General features: G+C 40.4%; 1 protein-coding gene across 1 annotated transcript in view; it reads left to right on the forward strand.

Moving 5' to 3' along the window:
- Nucleotides 1-22,301, forward strand: part of Tnks (tankyrase) — a 334,181-nt gene that overhangs the window by 198,355 nt on the left and 113,525 nt on the right. Inside the window, exon 12 of the mRNA XM_067146370.2 lies at nucleotides 12,473-12,705. Coding sequence (XP_067002471.2) covers nucleotides 12,473-12,705 — 233 coding nt within the window. The remainder of the gene's footprint in view (nucleotides 1-12,472; nucleotides 12,706-22,301) is intronic.

The following is a 22,301-nucleotide window of genomic DNA, read 5'->3' on the forward strand; positions in this document are numbered from 1 at the left end:
CTATCCAGGTTCAGTCGTCGTTTACACGGATGGTTCAAGGACAGATACGAAGGTGGGCTGTGCGTTCGTTGTCGACAATGATCGGTTTCTTTTTGCTCTTCCGGACACCTGTAGTGTGTACACGGCAGAGCTCTATGCTATCTGTGAGGCTCTGCGGTACGCACTCGACAATGAGCACCGACACTTTCTCGTATGTACTGACTCCTTGAGTTCGCTTCAGGCTATTGATACCTGTTTCCCTCGACACCCTCTGGTGCAGCGGATCCAGGACCTGCTGGCCGGGTGTTCGGATGCCGGCACCAGAATTACGTTTGTGTGGCTCCCCAGCCACATGGGCATAGAGGGAAACGAGTTAGCAGATCAGGCTGCCAAGGAGGCAGTTACACTGCCCCCGTTGCCTTTCAAGGTTCCAGCAAGTGATATTCGCTCTCAGCTGAGACATCTGGTTATGTCTCATTGGGAGATGGAGTGGCAGGCCATCCCACTTCCCAATAAGCTGAGAGCGATAAAAGGAACAACGAAGGTATGGAGGACTTCCCTTCGGGCTTCGCGGAGGGAAGCCGTGGTATTATGTCGCCTTCGGATCGGCCACGGTATCTTGACGCACTCCCATCTACTGAAAGGAGAACCCCCTCCGGTGTGTACCTGCGGCGACCATCTTACCGTGGTACACATCCTTACGGAATGCGTGGACCTGGTCGATCTGCGCCGTAGTCTTAACCTTCCGAGTACTATCTCCCTTATCTTGCGCGATGACGAGCAGTCAGCAGACCTCGTCATCCGCTTTATGAGGGATAGCGGTCTGTTTTATCGTGTGTAATGATGTCCTTTGTGCTTGTATCTTTGTGTCAATTACGCTCTTATCCTATTGACTTCATTTTAGTTTGTGTTGCGTATTTTAATGTGTTCTTTTAACGTCTAATGTAAAGTATGTATATATATCTGTACTAGCAGGCAATGCCTTATTCCATTATCTCCTGTAATTTTTCTTCTTTTGTTCCAAAATAAGGCATTGCGAATTAGATCCACTGATTGTTTTAATTTCATACTCATTTTTCACCGCATTTTTTTAAAACTCTAATCAGTGGCTACGTTTTAAATTTTAACTATCATATGTCATTTCGTCCATCTCGTTCCATTAGGGGCCGATGACCTTCGATGTTAGGCCCCTTTAAACAACAAGCATCATCATCATCAACGTGATTGGCGGAAGAAGAAGGAAAAACTTCTTAAAAATAACGGGCGATCGCAGAGCCTTCCACGGGTGGAGTGCAGTGTTTCCAGAAATTGAAGAACGACTCCACAAATTTGTGATAGAAAAACATGAGTTAGGATATGGTGTTTGTGAAATGTGTCAGTTGAAAGCATTAGAAATCTCAAAAGAACTCAAAACACAGGATTTGACTGCAAGCCGCGAATGGATACGAAACTTTTATCAGAGAAAGAGATTGTGCATTCGGAGATGTATGTCTATTTTACAATGTCTCCCTGGGGCGTATGAAGAAAAATTAACGGCCTTTCGGCGTCACATATTGGTTGTGGAAGCGTGCCGGGCCCATAATCCCGAGGTCTGTGGATCGGAACTACGCTCTGCTACCAATATGTAACCAGTTTCCAGTGGTTACACGATACACAGTTCAGAGAAGGGGAAAAAATCAAATTACACGGCACTTTAGAACCTAAGCACACAATGAAACATCAAATGAAGTTTGCCAATACAAACAAATATCAGGTTGGGCAACATGACGACTATCATAAAGGAATGTGGAGCGGGTCTGGGAAACCTACCAGGTGTCGTAGGTACGACATCGTAATTGGTGTAAAACCTTCAATTATTATGTTTAATATATTTTAATTATAGTTTATAGAAGGCTAAATTATCTTTTATTAAATGTTAAATATGATTAATATGATTTCCCTGTAAATATGTAGTATAAAATTGTATAACCTCAAATACGTATTGTGTATTGTTTAACCTCAAAACCTATATGGTCGAAAGCGGTAAAAAATTCCATAATGTTAGAATGTTAGACTTACTGTACTGTAATTTGGTGTGTATGAAGGGTTCTGGAAACGTACTGTAAGGTTTTATTATCCAGATACATGTAGACACATTACGAATGTTGTAGATATTTCCATGTACATTTTTAAATATCGAAAGAACATTCGAGTACCCATTCGACTAGCTGGTCGATCGATGTTTCGAGTGTGTTTCATTAGAGTGTTGTAAGAACTCTTCCAGAAGTCGATCATTCTAGATGGTTGGTCGAGTAGTATAAATATCGAGCTGTCAGTCAGTGAAGGCAGTTCTTAGATCCAAGTTTGCAGTTCTTAGTTCTTGGGACTCAGGCAAGTGATGGACTGGGAGTGACTGTTGGGCTCCGAGGTGGAGTCTGAGTACTGGACTCAAGTGAGTTGGGCGGTGAATTCAAAAGAGAGTATGTTATAGTGCACACGTCAGTGTTGTTGATATCTGTACTTGTCAGAATCGACTTCGGGGTACTCCGCTGTTGAGTGTTGTATATAGTGTCATTTGCTGCTGTGTAAAATTGTGTGTTGTGACGTACAGTGTAAATAAAGTAATTTATACAAGGAAGTGAACGTATTCTCGTGTGATATTTATTTACATACATACATACATACATACATACATACATACATTATCTTTATAGACTGTTATGCCTCTCAGCGTTCAGTCTGCAAGCGTCTGAGAATTTACTAAACGTCGCCACAATCCTCGATTTGCAACTAGTGTTGTGGCCTCATTTAGTTCTATACCTCTTATCTTTAAATCATTAGAAACCGAGTCTAACCATCGTCTTCTTGGTCTCCCTCTACTTCTCTTACCCTCCATAACAGAGTCCATTATTCTCCTAGGTAACCTATCCTCCTCCATTCGCCTCACATGACCGCACCACCGAAGCCGGTTTATGCGTACAGCTTCATCCATCGAGTTCATTCCTAAATTAGCCTTCATCTCCTCATTCCGGGTACCCTCCTACCATTGTTCCCACCTGTTTGTACCAACAATCATTCTTGCTACTTTCATGTCTGTGACTTCTAACTTATGAATAAGATATCCTGAGTCCACCCAGCTTTCGCTCCCGTAAAGCAAAGTTGGTCTGAAAACAGACCGATGTAAAGATAGTTTCGTCTGGGAGCTGACTTCCTTCTTACAGAATACAGCTGATCGCAACTGCGAGCTCACTGCATTAACTTTACTACACCTTGATTCAATCTCACTTACTATATTACCATCCTGGGAGAACACACAACCTAAATACTTGAAATTATTGACCTGTTCTAGCTTTGTATCACCAATCTGACATTCAATTCTGTTGAATTTCTTACCTACTGACATCAATTTAGTCTTCGAGAGGCTAATTTTCATACCATACTTATTGCACCTATTTTCAAGTTCCAAGATATTAGACTGCAGGCTTTCTGCACAGTCTGCCATTAAGACCAAGTCGTCAGCATAGGCCAAACTGCTTACTACATTTCCACCTAACTGAATCCCTCCCTGCCATTTTATACCTTTCAGCAGATGATCCATGTAAACTACGAACAGCAAAGGTGAAAGATTACAGCCTTGTCTAACTCCTGTAAGTACCCTGAACCAAGAACTCATTCTACCATCAATTCTTACTGAAGCCAAATTGTCAACATAAATACCTTTGATTGATTTTAATAATCTACCTTTAATTCCATAGTCCCCCAATATGGCGAACATCTTTTCCCTCGGTACCCTGTCTTATGCTCTCTCTAGATCGAGGAAACATAAACACAACTGCCTATTCCTCTTGTAGCATTTTTCAATTACCTGGCACATACTGAAAATCTGATCCTGACAGCCTCTCTGTGGTCTGAAACCACACTGGTTTTCATCCAACTTCCTCTCAACGACTGATCGCACCCTCCCTTCCAAGATGCCAGTGAATACTTTGCCTGGTATACTAATCAGTGAGATACCTCGATAGTTGTTGCAATCCTTCCTGTTCCCTTGCTTATAGATAGGTGCAATTACTGCTTTTGTCCAATCTGAAGGTACCTTACCAACACTCCACGCTAATTTTACTACTCTATGAAGCCATTTCATCCCTGCCTTCCCACTATACTTCACCATTTCAGGTCTAATTTCATCTATTCCTGCTGCCTTATGACAATGGAGTTTATTTACTATCCTTTCCACTTCCTCAAGCATAATTTCACCAACATCATTTTCCTCCTCCCCATGAGCTTGGCTGTTTGCAAACCACCATGATGATTTCCTTTTACATTGAGAAGATGTTCGAAATATTCCCTCCACTCTCCAGTGATTCCCTGGGAGCTATTATGAGTTCACCTGAATTACTCAAAACGCTGTTCATTTCCTTTTTCCCTCCCTTCCTAAGACTCTTTATTACTGTCCAGAAAGGTTTCCCTGCTGCTTGACCTAGGCTTTCCAGGTTATTACCAAAATCTTCCCATGACTTCTTTTTGGATTCAACAACTGTTTGTTTCGCTCTGTTTCATCTACGTACCAATCCCTATCTGCCTCGGCCCTTGTTTGGAGTCATTTCTGATAAGCCTTCTTTTTACGTTTACAGGCTGCTCTCACTTCATCATTCCACCAAGATGTTCGCTGTTTCCCATCTTTACACACAGTTGTTCCTAGGCATTCCCTTGCTGCTTCTACTACAGCATCCCTGTATGCCACCCATTCACATTCTATATCCTGAACCTGCTTACTGTCTACTGTTCGAAACTTCTCACTAATCATATCCATGTACTTCTGTCTAATTTCCTCGTCCTGGAGATTTTCTACCCTTATTCGTTTGCAGACAGATTTCACTTTCTCTACCCTAGGCCTAGAGATACTTAGTTCACTACAGATCAGATAGTGGTCTGTATCATCGAAAAATCCGCGAAAAACTCGTACATTCCTAACAGATTTCCTGAATTCAAAGTCTGTTAAGATATAGTCTATTATGGATCTGGTACCCCTAGCCTCCCATGTGTAGCGGTGAATAGCCTTATGCGTGAAGAATGTATTCGTAACAGCTAAACCCATACTAGCACAGAAGTCCAGCAAACGCTTCCCATTGCCATTAGCTTCCATATCTTCCCCACATTTACCAATCACCCTTTCGTATCCTTCAGTTCTATTCCCAACTCTCGCATTGAAATCGCCCATTAGCACTATTCTATCCTTGCTGTTGACCCTGACCACGATGTCACTCAATGCTTCGTAAAACTTGTCAACTTCATCCTCATCTGCACCCTCACATGGTGAATACACGGACACAATTCTTGTTCTAATTCCTCCCACTGACAAATCTACCCACATCATTCGCTCATTTACGTGCCTAACAGAAACTATGTTGCGTGCAATGGTATTCCTGATAAAGAGCCCTACCCCAGACTCTGCCCTTCCCTTTCTAACACCCGTCAAGTACACTTTATAATCTCCTATCTCTTCCTCATTATCTCCCCTTACCCGAATATCACTTACTCCTAGCACATCCAGATGCATCCTCTTTGCTGACTCAGCCAGTTCTACCTTCTTTCTTCCATAAGCCCCATTAATATTGATAGCTCCCCATCGAATTCCATTTCGTTCGCCAAGTTGTTTCCAAGGAGTCCCTCGCCTGTCAAATGGGAGTGGGACTCCATTACTCCCATAGGTCCGAGGCTTGCTTAAAGTGTTCTGAGCTCGGTAAATTCATGAAGCAGGATGCTGCCCTACTTGCACATAGTCCAAGTGAGGATCTCTCCTCTAACGGGTTATGGACCACCGGTGAATTGTATAGTCCTAGCCGCCTGAGCACAAGGAGGGCCACGACTCAGAATATGTCCGAGATGCCCACTCCCATTCCATAGCAACTGGTATCCCGACTCAGGACCACTTACTAGGCCACTCAGCCGTTGCCCATGGTTCACGAACTAGGACGTGACTACAGTAACCCACAAATGTGCACCATATTTACATCAGATAAAATCACAACGTAGAATGATACAGGGCCACTGGGATACAAAGGTTGCAGGTTTCCAGAAAAATCAACGGTGATCCCTTGATTCAAGATATTATTTTCCAAAATAAACATTACAAAGAAATTCGGAACAAAATCCACCTATCCCAACAATCCACTTACACTATTTCCAAAATACAAATTAGATGTAGTTTGCCAAGAGCTTTGCTTTTAGGACAAGAGGTTAACCACGGATATCTTAACATAATGCAACTTCTACAGTACAATTTTGAGGGTAAGAGGAAACACAGGATACAAATACAATATTAAATGAAAGTTAACCTGCTTTCTAAGGCATTTGAGAAATTGAGTAGCCAGTCTGGGCAAGTAGAACAAACTTCTATGTGAAAATACAAGCCAACATTAAATGTAAATTAAGGTGGACTTGAAACCAACAATGCTTACCCCAAGGTATGCCATCCCGGGAGCGAGTATTCGCCGACGTGCGTCTGATCACTAGACTGATGAGAGAACGAAAGACCACGAAATCTCGCCACACTCTGTTAAAAAGGCAAGGCTGGCTCCGGTGTGATTACCGAGTGACCAATCGGAGCACAGGAGCTTCCCTATCGCCGCCCAGATCCACCAATCAAAACTCGTTATCAAGTCGCGATGTTTTCACAATTTTCCAGAACATTTGGCAGACACTAATCGTGAACTTTTCATCTTCCAGTATAGTAAAGACATGCTTATAGAATCGACAGGGGCCAACACACCCTGTTCCTAAAGTCCGTGTCACAAAATTTCCTGCAAGTTACAAAATATCACTTAACCATAATAATAATTTACAATTTAGTAGTTACATTTCAAGGTTTAGATAAAAGGAATGCAAATAAAATATTCTACAATAATATTTTACACCATACAGTAATCTTTCTTCAAAAGAGGCAAATTCCACAGGTCTCACAGCTCATATACTGTGTCACTTACTTTGAGGCCTTTCCTGTAGAGGGCCATAATGCTGAAATGTAAGAAGGAATTTTTACTGCAGACTTCATAAGAATGGTAATCTATATCTAAACATTCAACTGCTGAAATAAAGCTAAAGGTAATTTGCACTTACCACTGATGCTATTTACCATGAATGGGATGTCCGACAACCCGGGAATACAAATGTAGTTAGCAAATTTCAAACATAACATCAACCACTAACCATTTGAACTCCATTACCCTTAGCGTATGCTTCCTGCTCCACTCCTAATTAATTTCTGCACTATGAACGGCTGTAGGATGTGAACAACGCGAAAGAATCTAATACAAAATATAAGTATGTTACATGAATATATTTAAAATTAGGCACACAAAATACACTAATCCTTGTATGTTTTCACTGTGTGGTACTTTTCAAAACAGTTTTCTGGGTAGAAACCAGGTTTTCACACTTTCTGAATTTTGACTTCAGCATATCTGTTGGTCTCGTTGGCAATTTGCTTGAATAACTTGTCACTAAAAACAAGTTGAAAAATCTGTAAGGTGTTGAGGGATTGTTCGTACCTGATGCTTTGTATCCACAAATTGTTTCATTGAATGAGAATGCAGGTAAATCAGGATCGCCAGCTTTCCACTCGCACCATGGTTATAGAGGAGCATCACCACCTCCGATTTCATTATCACTATCACTTTGTTCACTTTCACTTACATTATTCACTAATAAATCATCCAAGTCAGTTGTTGGTTCATCATCGTCACTATCACTGTCCACTAACTGTTCTATAATATCCAGTTCCGTGAGTGAAGACGAAGCAGAAGCCATGTTTACATTCAAACAACATCTGTTTGCTTGCTAAAACATTCGAGAATAACAGAGCTTAAAAAAGTTACCACAATTCCTGCGAACTTTTGTAAATAGGAAAACGTGTTCTCTCAGAGACCGTTAGATAGCTCTACAATACCAGAACATGGCACAGTCGTCATACGAGCGCTGAAAGTATGAGAAATTGTCATGTCGAGTGGAGCTCGACATCAGAGCGCAAGTCCAATATTTTAATGTCGAACCGCACTCGACATAGGAGTGCAAAAGGCTAATTGATGTCTGTGGAACCTGATGGGACTTTGAAGTTCCCAGTATTTTATAACACCATAATTGCAAAATGCTACATAAATAATAAGTTCATAGAGAAGAATTCATAATTCATACCTGCCAGCTTTTACGGTTTATCCGTAACATTTATGGAAATTGCAGCATTTTTTTGGGTGGACGGTGTCATTTTACGACTTTGCGTCAAAAATTTGAAACGTTAACATTCAATAATTACTCCACTTCCGTACAATCGATTATTTGCGTGGGTCGAAGACAACTCCACGATAGTCAGTAACTCATTCTTTGATATGATTGGTATTTTTAACCGTGTGATATTTGTGTCGTTATTGGAATTGAATTTAAAGCCGGGATAACAGTTCTTCCATGTGAATCTTCGGTGTCGATAGGCTCTGCACCGCAAATTCTTTGTTCCGCTCCGTTCGCTTGTTGTGATTTAACCCATGTTCTTTGACCACGTGAGCCTTTTAAGGTTATAACATATTTTAATGAAGTGTTCGAGTTTTTGAGTTATTACTTCGTGCTTCACAGTTTCCTGTATTCATTGGACTAATTATGTTCATTCCATTGACTGGGTATACCGCTATTAGCGAAATCCATTAAATTATAAAGAAGAAGAATTACATTTGTTCCACATATGTGTATAATTTTTGCCATGTACATATTCTTTGTTCACGTGATTGGCATCGTGTTCATTTAATGATTTAAGACTTTGTGTGCTTTGACAGGTTTTAATGAAGTGTTTTTGACTGCCTGGAGTGTTTGTTATAATTTTATGTGATGTTCAGTGATCCAGGTTCCTTTTGATGTTTCAGAATAGATATTGAGACAGTTGTTCTCGGACATTTTCATACGCTATATTTGACCTGTTACGTAGTTAAACACAACTACACGTTAACGCCAGTATAAAAAGAAAACAAACTAGCTGTTACAGCAAATAAGCTAGTTCATCAAAAGAAACAGAAAGCGAGAACAGACACCTAAAAACACCACCCAAAATACACAAGAAAGAACTTACCTGAACTGGTGGAGAGGTGTCTCAATTAAAACCGTGGATTAAAAACAACTGTACCTGGTATCGAATGCCAAAATTAAATGAAGAACAACATGTCTTACCTTTAAAGAAAAATATAACAACTTTATTTCAGGAAGATTCAAATTAATTTAAATACCATAACAAGGAAAACGTCCACTCAGCAAAAAAAAATTAATAGCTAATTTAAGTTAAAAGACAAATTTGAAAGATATTACAATTCGTGGTCGACCAACGCAATAAGAAAATGGTAATAAATTAGTCATTACGCAAGCTAATTATTCCAGGAACCTCAACATGCCAGTGAACCTGGGTAAATCAAGATTATTCCTGTTTGGTTATTACTTATCCTTTTAAAATTTTACTGCATTAACCATGGAGTTCTCCCAATACTGACAGTCCACGTTAAACACAAACAACTGCCACTCGAACCAAGGAACACTAAAACTAAGGAAGTATCCCACACAGGATGGAGAAGAATTCAGAAGAAAAAATTAATCGCTCAATAATGTGCTCAGAGATCCACAAGAGCAAGGAGAAAATCAATTTAATAGAATTGCCACCACCAGGTCGATAGTCTCCGAGAAGGACTCATAATCATCATATTCAAAAACAACAACAATCACACATCGTCATAGCAACGAACACACGCCATGAACAAAGCCATGACCAAACCGTACAACAGTAACAATGGCCATAACTTCAAAGGGGCAAAACACAAATTTACAAGTAAAAATCCAAGAAAGAACCAGGAAAGAAATTAAGACAGAGAAAATTAAATAAAATTTCCATCCTCTTGGGGAGAACTCACATGGCACAAAACTTTACATAGTGGGGTGATTTCATTACCTACTTTAATAACATAATACTTTATCCTTTCGACGTAACATAAGCATAAATATGCATTCAGAACACGTTTATCTGGTTCAGATACTAATATAACCTAGTTTTACAAGGAAACCCGAATATGTTTTAAGTTACAATCATAGAAATCGAAAGCCGAGATAGGAAGACGGAATATTTTTAGGAGTCCAAAAATGCCACACGTTCAAAAATAGGTTTTCAAAATTGATGGATGCCGAAAGAAGACTGTGTTCACAAAAGATCCTGAAGGAATTCCAATAAGCTTGAGATGACGCCATATGTCTGGGGATGTTTCCAGGAGGTAGAAGTTGAAAAAAAAAAAACATTTCTGAGGGCGAGAGGGAGCCCTCTCACACAGATGAATTATCCGTTATCCATCATGCTGGTTGGAATCTGGTTCCGCATGAGACCCACAGCACGCTGGTGATCTATCTCCTTCAAGCAACAAAACCTCAATGGCGGGCCTCGCCCGCTAGATGAGGAAGAAAGAACTCACAACATCGAGAGCTCTTATTGGTTAGGGGGCGGAGCATCGCAGTGCGAACTCTCCGTAGAGAGAGCAGCACATACAAGGAACTTCTCATTCCAGAAGGATAAACCAAGATATCGGGCGCTAAGCTCGGGGAATATATGAGTTAAATAAAACATGAAATAGCAAGGAAAGGTAAGGAAAGATGGTTTGAAGAAATTAGGATTATAGGACACGAATTTCAATGGCGATTAGCCCACAACTAAAACATTAGGAGAGAAGGTAAATGAACACGACACCATGGTGTCAGTATTCCTGTTGTAGATTATCAGAATAAATCCAATAAACAGTACTTCCAGACATTTAAAGAATCATATTTTCTTAATTTTCCGTACATACTAGCATCAAGAAAGGGAGAAAAATTTGCCTTTTGCACGGTATGTGGGTGTGATATTAATATTGCACATAGTAAAGAAACGATTTAAATGATGGTAAGTTAGTTATTGGCATTCATACTTTGAACATAGTGAATGATCTCCAGGATAGAGATAAATCCCCTTTCTTTTCATCAGTGAGAAACTACTTTTGTACTGCCTGTGACTACATGATCAGCAAGTTCCCACTCATGGATGATGTGTTAAAGCATGCTCAAATTGCTAGGTTAGACAAAATTGAAGATGCACCGTTTTCTTCTATTCGTTTTTCCTTGGAAAAGTTTCCTTTCATGTTAAGCAAGGAAGAGAATGAAAATACAGATGAGCTGATGAATAAGCTTCAGAGGCAGTTCACAGCTCTTCAGGTAGATGACACTTCGACTGCAAATCAAGATGCTGCAAGTGATTCCAGTTGGGCACAAATATCAAGAATTCGTGGAGCCAATGGTCTCCTTAAGTATAACCAAATTTCTAGAGTAATGCTCTCTATTTTCACCATTTCCCATATCGATGCGGAATGTGAACGTGTTTTCAGCCTTGTGAAAAAAAATAGAACGGAGTTCAGATCATCCATGTCCAATGAATCTCTGTAGTCTATTTTTATTTTGAAGACCAATTGTTGTGGTCCCTGTTATGTCAAAATATTTTCTCTAGAATTTTTGCGGGAAGCTAAAAAGGTCACGATTAATAATTCAGGGCCGAACTAGCATGTGATTTGCAGTGTGTATGTGTGTGCCTTTTTCAGTTATCGCATATCTGCTTAATTTATCAAGGAAGTCCTGTCTTGTATTTTCCAAACTAATATTCACCATGCCTGCTGCTGTTTAACTTGGATTTTTTTGGAGTGTTATATTCAGCTGCAAATCATTGGCCTATGATGTAAGTAGATATGATTTAATTGAAGTATCTTGTTTAAAGCATGAATTATTGTATTTTGTAGCCCAAAAGTATTATTATTTTCGTCAAGCCAGGGCCTCCACGGTACGCACTAGCCATGCGTCTTGGTGAGTGTGCTATTTACTAGCTGATGAGCCCAACTTGGCACATTTGGGCAAAACACTGGCAACCAAGAATGAATTAGCTGGAAAATTTATAATGTCCAATAAACCAGGCTATGTCGAAAATTGTTAGATTTTTTGTTGTGCGTGAGTTTTATTGATAGCCCTTTTCGAAAGTTGGATGGTATGATAATTTTAGATATACATTTAGTGGGGATAAAAATATTAGCTTACAATTTGAGCAGTAGAAATGCTATTCAAAAACGTGTGTTGTTCGCACTGCAGCATTCACCAAAATGGCTCCGCCACTATTGTGTAGTACCACACATTTCAGGCAGATAGCTGCTGCATATTGTGTGTAATCAATGCTGCCATCTCTTATTGCATTCCAGAACTTTTCCTAAAGACATCTGAGAAGTCCCGTCCAGTTTCCAGATAACGTGCAGTTCCTGCAACAATTTTTAGAAGGTGGAACTTCAACGTCCCATCCATAAACAAAGGGTTAAAATTATTACTCTTTTATTGTTGTGTACTGCATTTGATATTTGACAACAAATACATATCTGATTAATTGTTTAGCTCCTTCTATCATTATGTTAATTATGTTTTGATTTTTGTGTTTTAGCGGGCTACAATAATCTGGAGGTTGCAGAGTTCCTTCTTGACCATGGAGCAGATGTTAATGCTCAAGATAAAGGTGGCCTGATTCCACTTCATAACGCGTCTTCCTATGGTCATTTGGATATTGCAGCGTTACTTATCAAGTTCAACACTGTGGTGAACGCTACTGATAAATGGGGTTTTACACCTCTACATGAAGCTGCTCAGAAAGGGCGCACACAGCTCTGTGCATTGCTGGTAACCTTTTACACTTATTTTATCTTAATTTGTATTTAGTTCCAAAAATGTATTTAGGATAGGGCTTAATTTATTCGTTATAGTATAATAATGGCTCTACAGTATATACGTATATAGATAACCTAGTGTGGAACAGAGAAGTTCGTATGAAATGTAAAGATATAATGTACAAGTTGTACTATACCCCTATATTAACATATGCATCAGAAACTTAGACTTTGACAGCAAGAAATGAGAGTAAAATTCAGACCATTGAGGTGAAGTTCCTGAGGAGTATGGTAGGGAAGACAAGGAGAGACAGAGTAAGAAATCTTGAGGTCAGAAAAGAGATACAATAGCTGCAGTCGCTTAAGTGCGGCCAGTGTCCAGGATTCGAGAGATAGTGTGTTCGAACCCCCGTCAGCAGCACTGAAGATAGTTTTCCGTGGTTGCCCATTTTCAAACCAGGCAAATGTACCTTAATTAAGGCTATAGCCGCTTCCTTCCCACTGCCAGCCCTTTCTTGTCCCATCGTCGCCAAACGACCTATCCGTGCCGGTGTGACATAAAGTAACTTGTAAAATACAAGGGAAGAAAAGAGATAGGGGTAGAAAAAGTGAGTAGTAGAATAGAGAATAAATTGAGATGGTTTGGATATGTTATGAGGATGGAGGAGGGGAGGATACCGAAATAAGTGTTGGAGGCTAAGGTAGAAGGAAAGAGGGCAAGAGGGATGCACGGATCAAGATGAGTGACATCTGTCAAGAACAGTATAAGAAAAAGAAGAATGGACTGGAATACAATTACTGAAGAGTGGTGGAATTAGAGGCAAGGATGAAGAAGTGCCATCAACGCCCCTACCTGGCAGGAACTGGACAACGGGAAACGAAAAAAATAATAATTATTATTATTATTATAACAAAACTTTTATATGTGCATCTTGTTGAGGGACTGTCATTAAGTATATTTATTATTCCAGTTTACAAACCACCTCACTCCAACTGCCTCCACTGCCCACTCCTTGTATATACGTAGGAGACTTTAACAGCCATCACACATCCTGGGGCTACCCAAACAATGATGAAAATGGAGAAAAACTGGCTATGTGGTGTGAAAGCCAAGACCTGTATCTCAGTTTTGATGCTAAAGCAGAAAAAGCATTCCAGTACAGATCAGAAAGATAGTAATCTGAGATGGATTCCCCTGAAGGCAGAAAACTACAAGAGGTTTATAAGCGTTGTCATCAGTGCATCTAAACGAAATATCCCCGAGGGATTCAGGAAGCAGTATATTCCATGCTGGGATAACCCAAAAATATGTATGAAAGTTATCAGAAAACTGGTGATCCTGAAATGGGAAAAAGTATGTTAGAATATCTGAAGAGAGAAATGGAGAGAGATAACTTCTCAGCTGAGCTTTACTCACTTCAGCAGAAAAGCATGGACCCTTCTTAGGAAAGTTGGTGTTGCTTCAAACATACGCAATGAGGAGCAGGATTAACATCAAGTGAAATGGCACTATATATCAAATAAAGAGCTGACAAAATTCCAGTAGACCCCACTACGAAGAAACACATTAAGAGAGAGATGAAAAAATTCGACAACCACCTCCAAAATTACTCTACTCTTGCTAACTCATTCAGCAAGAAGAAATTGAGAAAGCCATCAACATGCTAAAAATGAGGAAGACCACAGGTTCAGATGGTATTTTCCCTGAATTCATAAGATATCTTGGGAAGCATGGGAAAATACGGCTCAAGAACTTCTTCAGTGACGTATTAAGAGAGTGGAATCATTCCCCCGGAGTCCAAGGTAGCTCACACCATGGCAATCCTCAAACTAGGAAAACCAGCAGATGATCCCTCAAGCTACTGTCTTATTGCACTATTGAGTGTTTGCTACAAATTGTTGGAAGACCTCATCCTTAGCCGAATCCAGGAAATAATAAATAACATAACACCAACATACCAGGCGGGTTTCAGAATCAAACAAAACTGTTGCGAACAACTATTAGCATTAACATCACATTTTGAGGCAGGATTCCAGAAGAAGCTAAAGACATCTGTTGCTTTTGTTGACCTGACAGCGGCATATGATAGTTTGCCTGGATGGACTACTATTCAAAATTGCAAAGCATACACGCAGCCGAAAACTTACAGCCCTTCTGAAGAACATGCTGACAAATCGGTACTTCAAGGTCACCATAGGGCAAAAGACAAGCAAATCTTTTACAGTAAAAAATGGTCTACCTCAAGGATCTGTATTAGCCCCACTACTTTTCCACTTGTACACCAGTGACGTGCCTGACACCATCAGCAAGAAATTCTGCTATGGTGATGACTTAGCCATCGCTGTTCAAACTGTCACATTAGAAGAGGGCGAAAGCATTCTCTCCAATGACTTAGAAACCTTGAATGCATATTACACAAAGTGGAGACTTTGCCCAAGTCCAGCTAAGACAGAAGTATGCTCAATCCATCTGTGTAACCAAATAGCTCATCAAAAGCTCATTGCTGTATTCTGCCAACAAAGAATTGAACATAATTTCAACCCCAAGTACCTTGGCATCACCTTAGACTGTTCTTTAACATACAAAAAACACCTGGAAAATACAAGTCACAAACTTAGGTCACGAAACAACATCATGAAGGAACTAGCTGGTACGACATGGAGAACCAATGCATCTTCACTACGCACTATTGCCCTCACTATGGTTCATCCAGTGGCTGAATATTGTGCCCCGGTGTGGCAACGTAGCGCTCATACTAGGAAGATAGATGTCCATTTAACGAATGTATGAGAACCATAACAGGCAAACTAAAATCCACCTCTATTCTGTGGCTCCATGCTATCAATAACATACCCCCTCCAGAACTGAGACAACAGGAAGCAACTATACTCGAGTGGAAAAAATTGCACCATCCTGATCATCCAGAGAATCTCCCAATCCACGAGATCTTTACTGACCTACCCCCTTCTCGTCTTACAGTAAATCAAGGAGCCCAATATGGCATGACATAACTGGCTTCAATATCCAGGAAATATGGCGTGAAAGCTGGAGCTCTGCACGTGTGAAACACCGATGCATCCATGACCCCACAACTGGACTCCCAGGATTTCACCTGAAGAGACACCATTGGTCTAAACTCAACCATTTATGAACAGACCATGCTAGATGTAACATACCCCACGAACCTGCTACGCAGGCGTAGCAGGGGAAGAGGTGATACTCCCACGTGGCGCGTCCCAGGTGGCGGATAGGGGGTCCTAACCGGCTTGCCGGCGGACTTGAGGGAAATAAAATACCTCTCGCGGACCAAACACACTACCCCCTGCGGGTGGGGGACGCACATGTAGAATACACCCGCGGTATCCCCTGCCTGTCGTACGAGGCGACTAAAAGGGGCGACCAAGGGCTGACTGAATTAGAACCATGAAACTAATTTTGAATCGTACCATCACGCGGGGAACACCATAGGTTGCCTGTACTTGCGAGTAGTACCACTGAATTCGGTACGAAATAGGTTTGTGATTAGTAACAGTTAAAGCCTGGCCTGGTGGATTCCAGTACCCGTGCGTCGTACCCATGTGTGCAACACCGCGGGTCTGGGCGTAGCCTGTGAGTTGTACCACTATATGAGCAGCACCGTGGGTCTGCGTCGCCTGTGAATAGTACCCACTATGTGAGGAACACCACGGGAATACCGGCACCCGTGTTTAGTACACCTAGGTGGGGAACCTTCTCGGTTTGCGTTGACTCTGAGTTGGGCCATTGTGTGAGACACACCATAGGTCTGCGTTACTTGTACGTATTGCAATACTTGTGAGTAGTACCATCTTTTGTGGAACACCGTGAGTCTTCGCTACTTCCGATTAATACCCCAACATGACACATACCATGGTTCTATTTTACTCGCGACATGTACCATTCTGTGGGGCCTTAGACATGGATTTTGCACCCCCTTTAGACACCAAGCATCTTTGTGCCTTATAAGTGGTTCCTTGGTCGGTAATAATGTTATTTTCGATCTGTATTGAGTCCGATCCACTGGTTTTTGTTTGTTTGTTTTGTGTTTTCTTGGGTTCCTGTCCATCCATTCATTCTTCATGACATTTTTTTATTTTTATTTTGGTCAGTGGATGCCTTTGTCATTTTTGTTCTTTCATTTCGTACCATTAGGGGCCGATGACCTTCGATGTTAGGCCCCTTAAAACAACAAGCATCATCATCATCATGTAACATACCCCTACATAAGTAGGGATTTTGAGAATCCCCTGCCTGTGACTGTGGAGCCCCTTTCTAGTCAGTGCAGCATATTATTGAGGAGTACCCTCTGAGGAAGTACGATGGACCAGCCCAAGATGTCATCAGTGCTACACCTCCCTTCTCAGAATGGCTACAGCAACTGGACATTGATTTGTAAATCTGAATGCTACCAACATTCTTGTCCTTGTATATATTGTAAATTTTCTTTTTCTGTTGTATACTTGCCATACGATAAATAAGATAATATTATTCCATTACCTTATTGACAACGGTCAAGTATATATTGAGGTACATTTTTTCCTTTCTTTTGGACAGCAGCTTTATTGATTAGAATGTTTCAGACACGATAAGAAGCTTTTGGACTTTTGCCCTGTCAGAAAACAAGGCGAGATTCTTTATGTTTCACAGAGAACTTTGCTCCATGTCTTCTAGAAAACAGCCATCTTCCCATAGGATTTTTCAGCTTCTGCAAGATGCAGTTCTCAGGAGAAATTACTTCAAGAGGTGACCAATCCTCCGTCAAAACAATCTGCATCCTCGGGCATTCAGATTCTAGGGAGCGGGAAACATCATGCAGCAGGGAACAGTTGGAGCTTCCCGAAACCTCTAAATTGCATACCGAGAATAAACATACGATGGGTACTCTGAATGTAAACACACTAACTAAAGTTGGTAAATGTAAACAGGTTTTTAGAAAACTAGACAAACACAATATTAGTGAGAGAAACACCATGAGTCTGTGTTACCTGTGATTAGTACCACTGTAGGAGGAACACCCTGGTTCTGCTTTGCCAGTGATTAGTACCATTATGAGGGGCTGGTGACCTGAATTTTGGACCCTTTTAGATAATAACCATCATCCCAGTAATTAAGGCATTGTGAATTGATCCAATGAATGTTTTTGTTTCACAATCATTTTTCATCATCATTCGTTTTAGATTCTAGTCGGTGGATAGATTTTGAAGTTTTAATTTTCATTTCGTTCACCTCATACCTTTAGAGTTTGATGACCTAGCTGTTAAGCCTGTTTCAACAATCATCATCATCATCATCATCTGTCAACATTATAGTTAGTATTTTAACGATTATACTGGCTACTCGTGGACATTTAACAACACGCATAAGAACCTTGTCTGGACCAAGTGCTGTATCTATCACCATTTTCATCATAGCATTCATTACTTCTTCAGAGCTCACTGTCATGTCTTCGTAAGTAGAGGGATCTGAATGTGGTGCTGGATAATTTTCTCTAACAGCGGTGTCAGGGATAGAGAATTTCTTACTGAATCTGTGGTAAAGAAGGTTAGGATCAGTCGTACAGGCATGCTTCTTATCCTTCAATATCATCTAACTTCCCGCTTCTGATTATAAAAGAGACTGTGCTTTTTCATATTCGTACTTAACTCTTCTAATCTCTCTTTCTCTCGTGTTCTTTCGTGATGTATTACTTGATTTAAAATCATTTCGTTTCCATCTGTAGGTATTCGTCTTTCTTGCTTTGTAATACCTTGCTGCCAGATGTTTAGGTCCAGGAAGCATATCACTCGCATTTGCATTTGCAAGAAATTTAACAAATCCCTCGCTTTTGATATAAAATATTTCTGCATTAGTTATATTATTGAATTCTTCTGACCATCTTTCTAAGCCTATGTTAAATTCATTATTTTCTTCTCTGGAAGACTTCCTGGGTAGATTTTCCCTCCTATTTCTGCTTCCTTCTCCTGATTTAGTTTCTTTGGATTAGTATTGTGATACCAATTTTTCTTTCTACTCTTGAGGACAAGATCTACTAATATGCTGCTTTACTCCTACAAAAGTTTACTACAGATGTAGCAAGTATTTTCTTTAATAGTCTTCAAAGATTTTGTTTGAATACTGTGGGTGTCGCAGAGTGTACCAATATCTTCAACTTCATGTGCAGGTATATCTGTAGATACTGATTGAGTCTCTTCATTTAAGGCGGTGCTTGCTTTTGAATCATTTTGATCCAGTATTCGGGAGATAGCAGGTTCGAACCCCACTGTCGGCAGCCCTGAAAATGGTTTTCCGTGGTTTCCCATTTTCACACTAGGCAAATGCTGGGGCTGTACATTAATTAAGGCCACGGCCGCTTCCTTCCCTTTCCTAGCCCTTCCCTGTCCCATCGTCGCCATAAGACCTATCTGTGTCGGTGCGACGTAAAGCAACTAGCAAAAAAAAATCATTATGAACCAATCTTACATGGGTGTGTAAACCCCTTTGTTTAAAATCCTTGTTACATATATGATATTTTACGACATTTATAGATGCAGACTGAGACTGTTCAGTATATGTATCACTAGTCTGTTCTACACCAACACTAGTACTCATACACTGGTAGTTGGGGGATATCGTTATTTCTTAATGTGTTACCAGTAAGTGCTGGAACTTTTTTGAATGTTCACCTTTGTCTTCATTATCACGGGGCATAAGCTTCCATTCTTGTGATGTTATTCTGATGTATTTTGGATCACGATTTGCAGGATACGCTATAGGAATTATGCTGGCATCTGAGAGAAGTGCATGAGTTCACCTGGCATCGTAATTATTTACATACCTGCACCGTGAGTTATATTATTTAACCCGAATCATAACTTAGCCTGGATATATGCAAGATTTTCGTCATCTTAAAGTTAAACAGAGTGGCAGCAATCCTTGTGGACTAATACATAGTTCCAAGTTTTATAAAAATGAAAATGATATTAACATGAAGGAACTGAACAGGTTGAGCATGTAAGCTCTAAACATTACTACTACTACTACTACTACTACTACTGAAAATCCACAGCCTATTTCCAGTCATTCGACTGGGTCAGGAATGGAATGAATGAAGACCCCATCTAGCGGCGAGGAGAGGAAATGTGCAGGCTGCCGAAGCCTGTCGCACTCCTCTGGGGCAATGATAAATGACTGACAAAATGAAATGAAATATTAATGGAGAGTGTTGCTGGAATGAAATATGACAGGGAAAACCGGAGTGCCTGAAGAAAAACCTGTCCTGCCTCCGCTTTGCCCAGCACAAATCTCGCGTTGAGTGACTGGGATTTGAACCACGGTATCCAGTGGTGAGAGACTGCCGCCTGACCCACAGAGGCGGTTTACTACTACTACTACTGCTGCTGCTGCTGCTGCTGCTACTACTAGTAGTACTAAATGTTTTCATTCCTCGCTGAAGGGGGAGGCGGGCCTCCTAGACGGTAGCAGACATTTGTATCAGAGAAGCTGAGAGCGTTGGTAGCTGTGGCCTGTACTAGGAACTACCCTGGCATTCGCCTTAGTGCAGGAGAATGGTAAACCACGGAGGACTATTCCCAGGACAGCCGACGGTGGGGACCAGCCCTATCCATCTCCCAAATGCAGAGTGGTAGAGCCATGGCCAACCCTCCTCTGCTCAGTTGGCCGGTCGAAGTGCATTGCTGTCAGACAACGAACCAGCCGTGCCACTTAGGGGCTGAGACCCGCTCTGCATCCGCTGACCTATTTTCCACTTCTTCAAGCGTAATTTCATCGAGTGTTCTCCTTCCCATGAAATTTGTTGTGTATGACTTCAACAGAAAGATTTCCTTTAATGTTGAGAAGATGTTCAAACCATTACTTGGATCAGTCCAGTAATAAATTACAGTAATAGTATGGCCTCAGTTATAGTGGTGCAGACCTTCGGAAGTTGTGCCATCTAGGCAGCGTGCCTGCTAATTTTAACATTCTGCTCGTGCTGCTTTCTAGCAGGGAAAGCTGAATTTTTCTAGAACGAATACTTTAATTCTGTCAGGTAACACTGAGTGCACCACCAGAGGTCTTTAACATACCTACAACAGAGATATGGAGTGCGAAGATTTTAGGTCATCCTTCAAAACTCGACTACCTGAGCCAGATTGGAACCTGCGAACTTGGGATCATGACTTACATACTGTGCCACTGATTCACTAAGGCTAGCAATGTGGGCCGGGTAAATACCCAGTGGGAAGGAAAATATAAATTGGGTATATACCCAGTGGTCTTTTAAATACCCAATATGAGGGTATTTTCAGTTTTTGAGCTTTGTACAACACTTTTTGATGTGTTGATGAAGTGTTGGTCAAACAAGGACTGAAACACAGGTATTTTATGCGAAGATATTTTTAAATGTAACACCGTGAAATCTTTCATGGCAACTGTTATTAACATGATGAAAAGTACATACATACATACATACATACATACATACATACATACATACATACAGATAAACAGACAGACAGAAATTATGGAAAATTAAAAAGTGCATTTCCTTGCTACTATGGACACGACCAATACAGAAATACCATCCTTTTTAAATTCTGAGCTGTGTACAAACAAAACTCTTATTTCATAGATCTAATGTTGTTACATTTCAAACAGTTAATGTAGAATAGTTTGCATACCGGTACCCTTTTTTAAGGTTCAGCTTACCACGACACAGGATTTTTAATGAAAAATCTAAAATACCTGGGTATTTACCCAAATTGGGTATTTACCCAAGTATATACCCTGGGTATTTACCCCGATTTATAAATACCTGGGTATTTTACATCACTGACTAAGGCAGCTATCTGTTCAGTGTTAACCTGTGATCTACAATGAGTTCAACTGATTTACCCAAATCACTATTCATTTTCCCATTAATACTGTCGAGAAAGGTTTCCCTGCCAGTTGAACAAGCCTTTCCAGGTTATTTCCTATATATTGCCACAATTTCTTATAGTACGCTATAGTGATTTGTTTTGCTCTGTTTCTTTCATCTGCAATCAATTTCCTATCCTCATCTGTTCTTGATTGGAGCTTTTTTTTATACACCTTTTTATGTTTACAGACTGCCCTGATTTAATCATTCCATCAAGATACGGTAGAAGTCCGTTATAGCGAGAATTCATAACGGCGAAAAATTTACTCGCTATAGTAGATTGTCATTATATCTGATTTTTTGTAAAAGGGAAAAAATCCACACACATTAAAATAGGTATGGAACGGCAATCCGTTTGTTCAAAACTTGCGTTTTCGCAGAGTTCCATACTACAGCGTACTCGTAACTTATTTTTTTTTAATTCCGAGACGTGAACGTGTATTGTCACTTTCATTCTGAAAAATTTGAGTAGTATCACTCCAGTGGCTTCTGTAGCTAACATTTCAGTTTTCTTATTCAAACAGTCACCTAACCTAACCTAACCTCACCTCATATGTATCATGAAAACATATTTCAGACATCAGTAGAGTAATGTTAACCTTTTCACTACAAATTACTCGGGAATAGCCTTTCCAAAATTTAACCATATGCAAGAAAGTACAGTGAAACCTCGTAGTGCGTTCCTCATCAAGAT

The sequence above is a fragment of the Anabrus simplex genome, chromosome 4 (genome assembly GCF_040414725.1).
Source record: "Anabrus simplex isolate iqAnaSimp1 chromosome 4, ASM4041472v1, whole genome shotgun sequence".
NCBI classification, from domain to species: domain Eukaryota; kingdom Metazoa; phylum Arthropoda; class Insecta; order Orthoptera; family Tettigoniidae; genus Anabrus; species Anabrus simplex.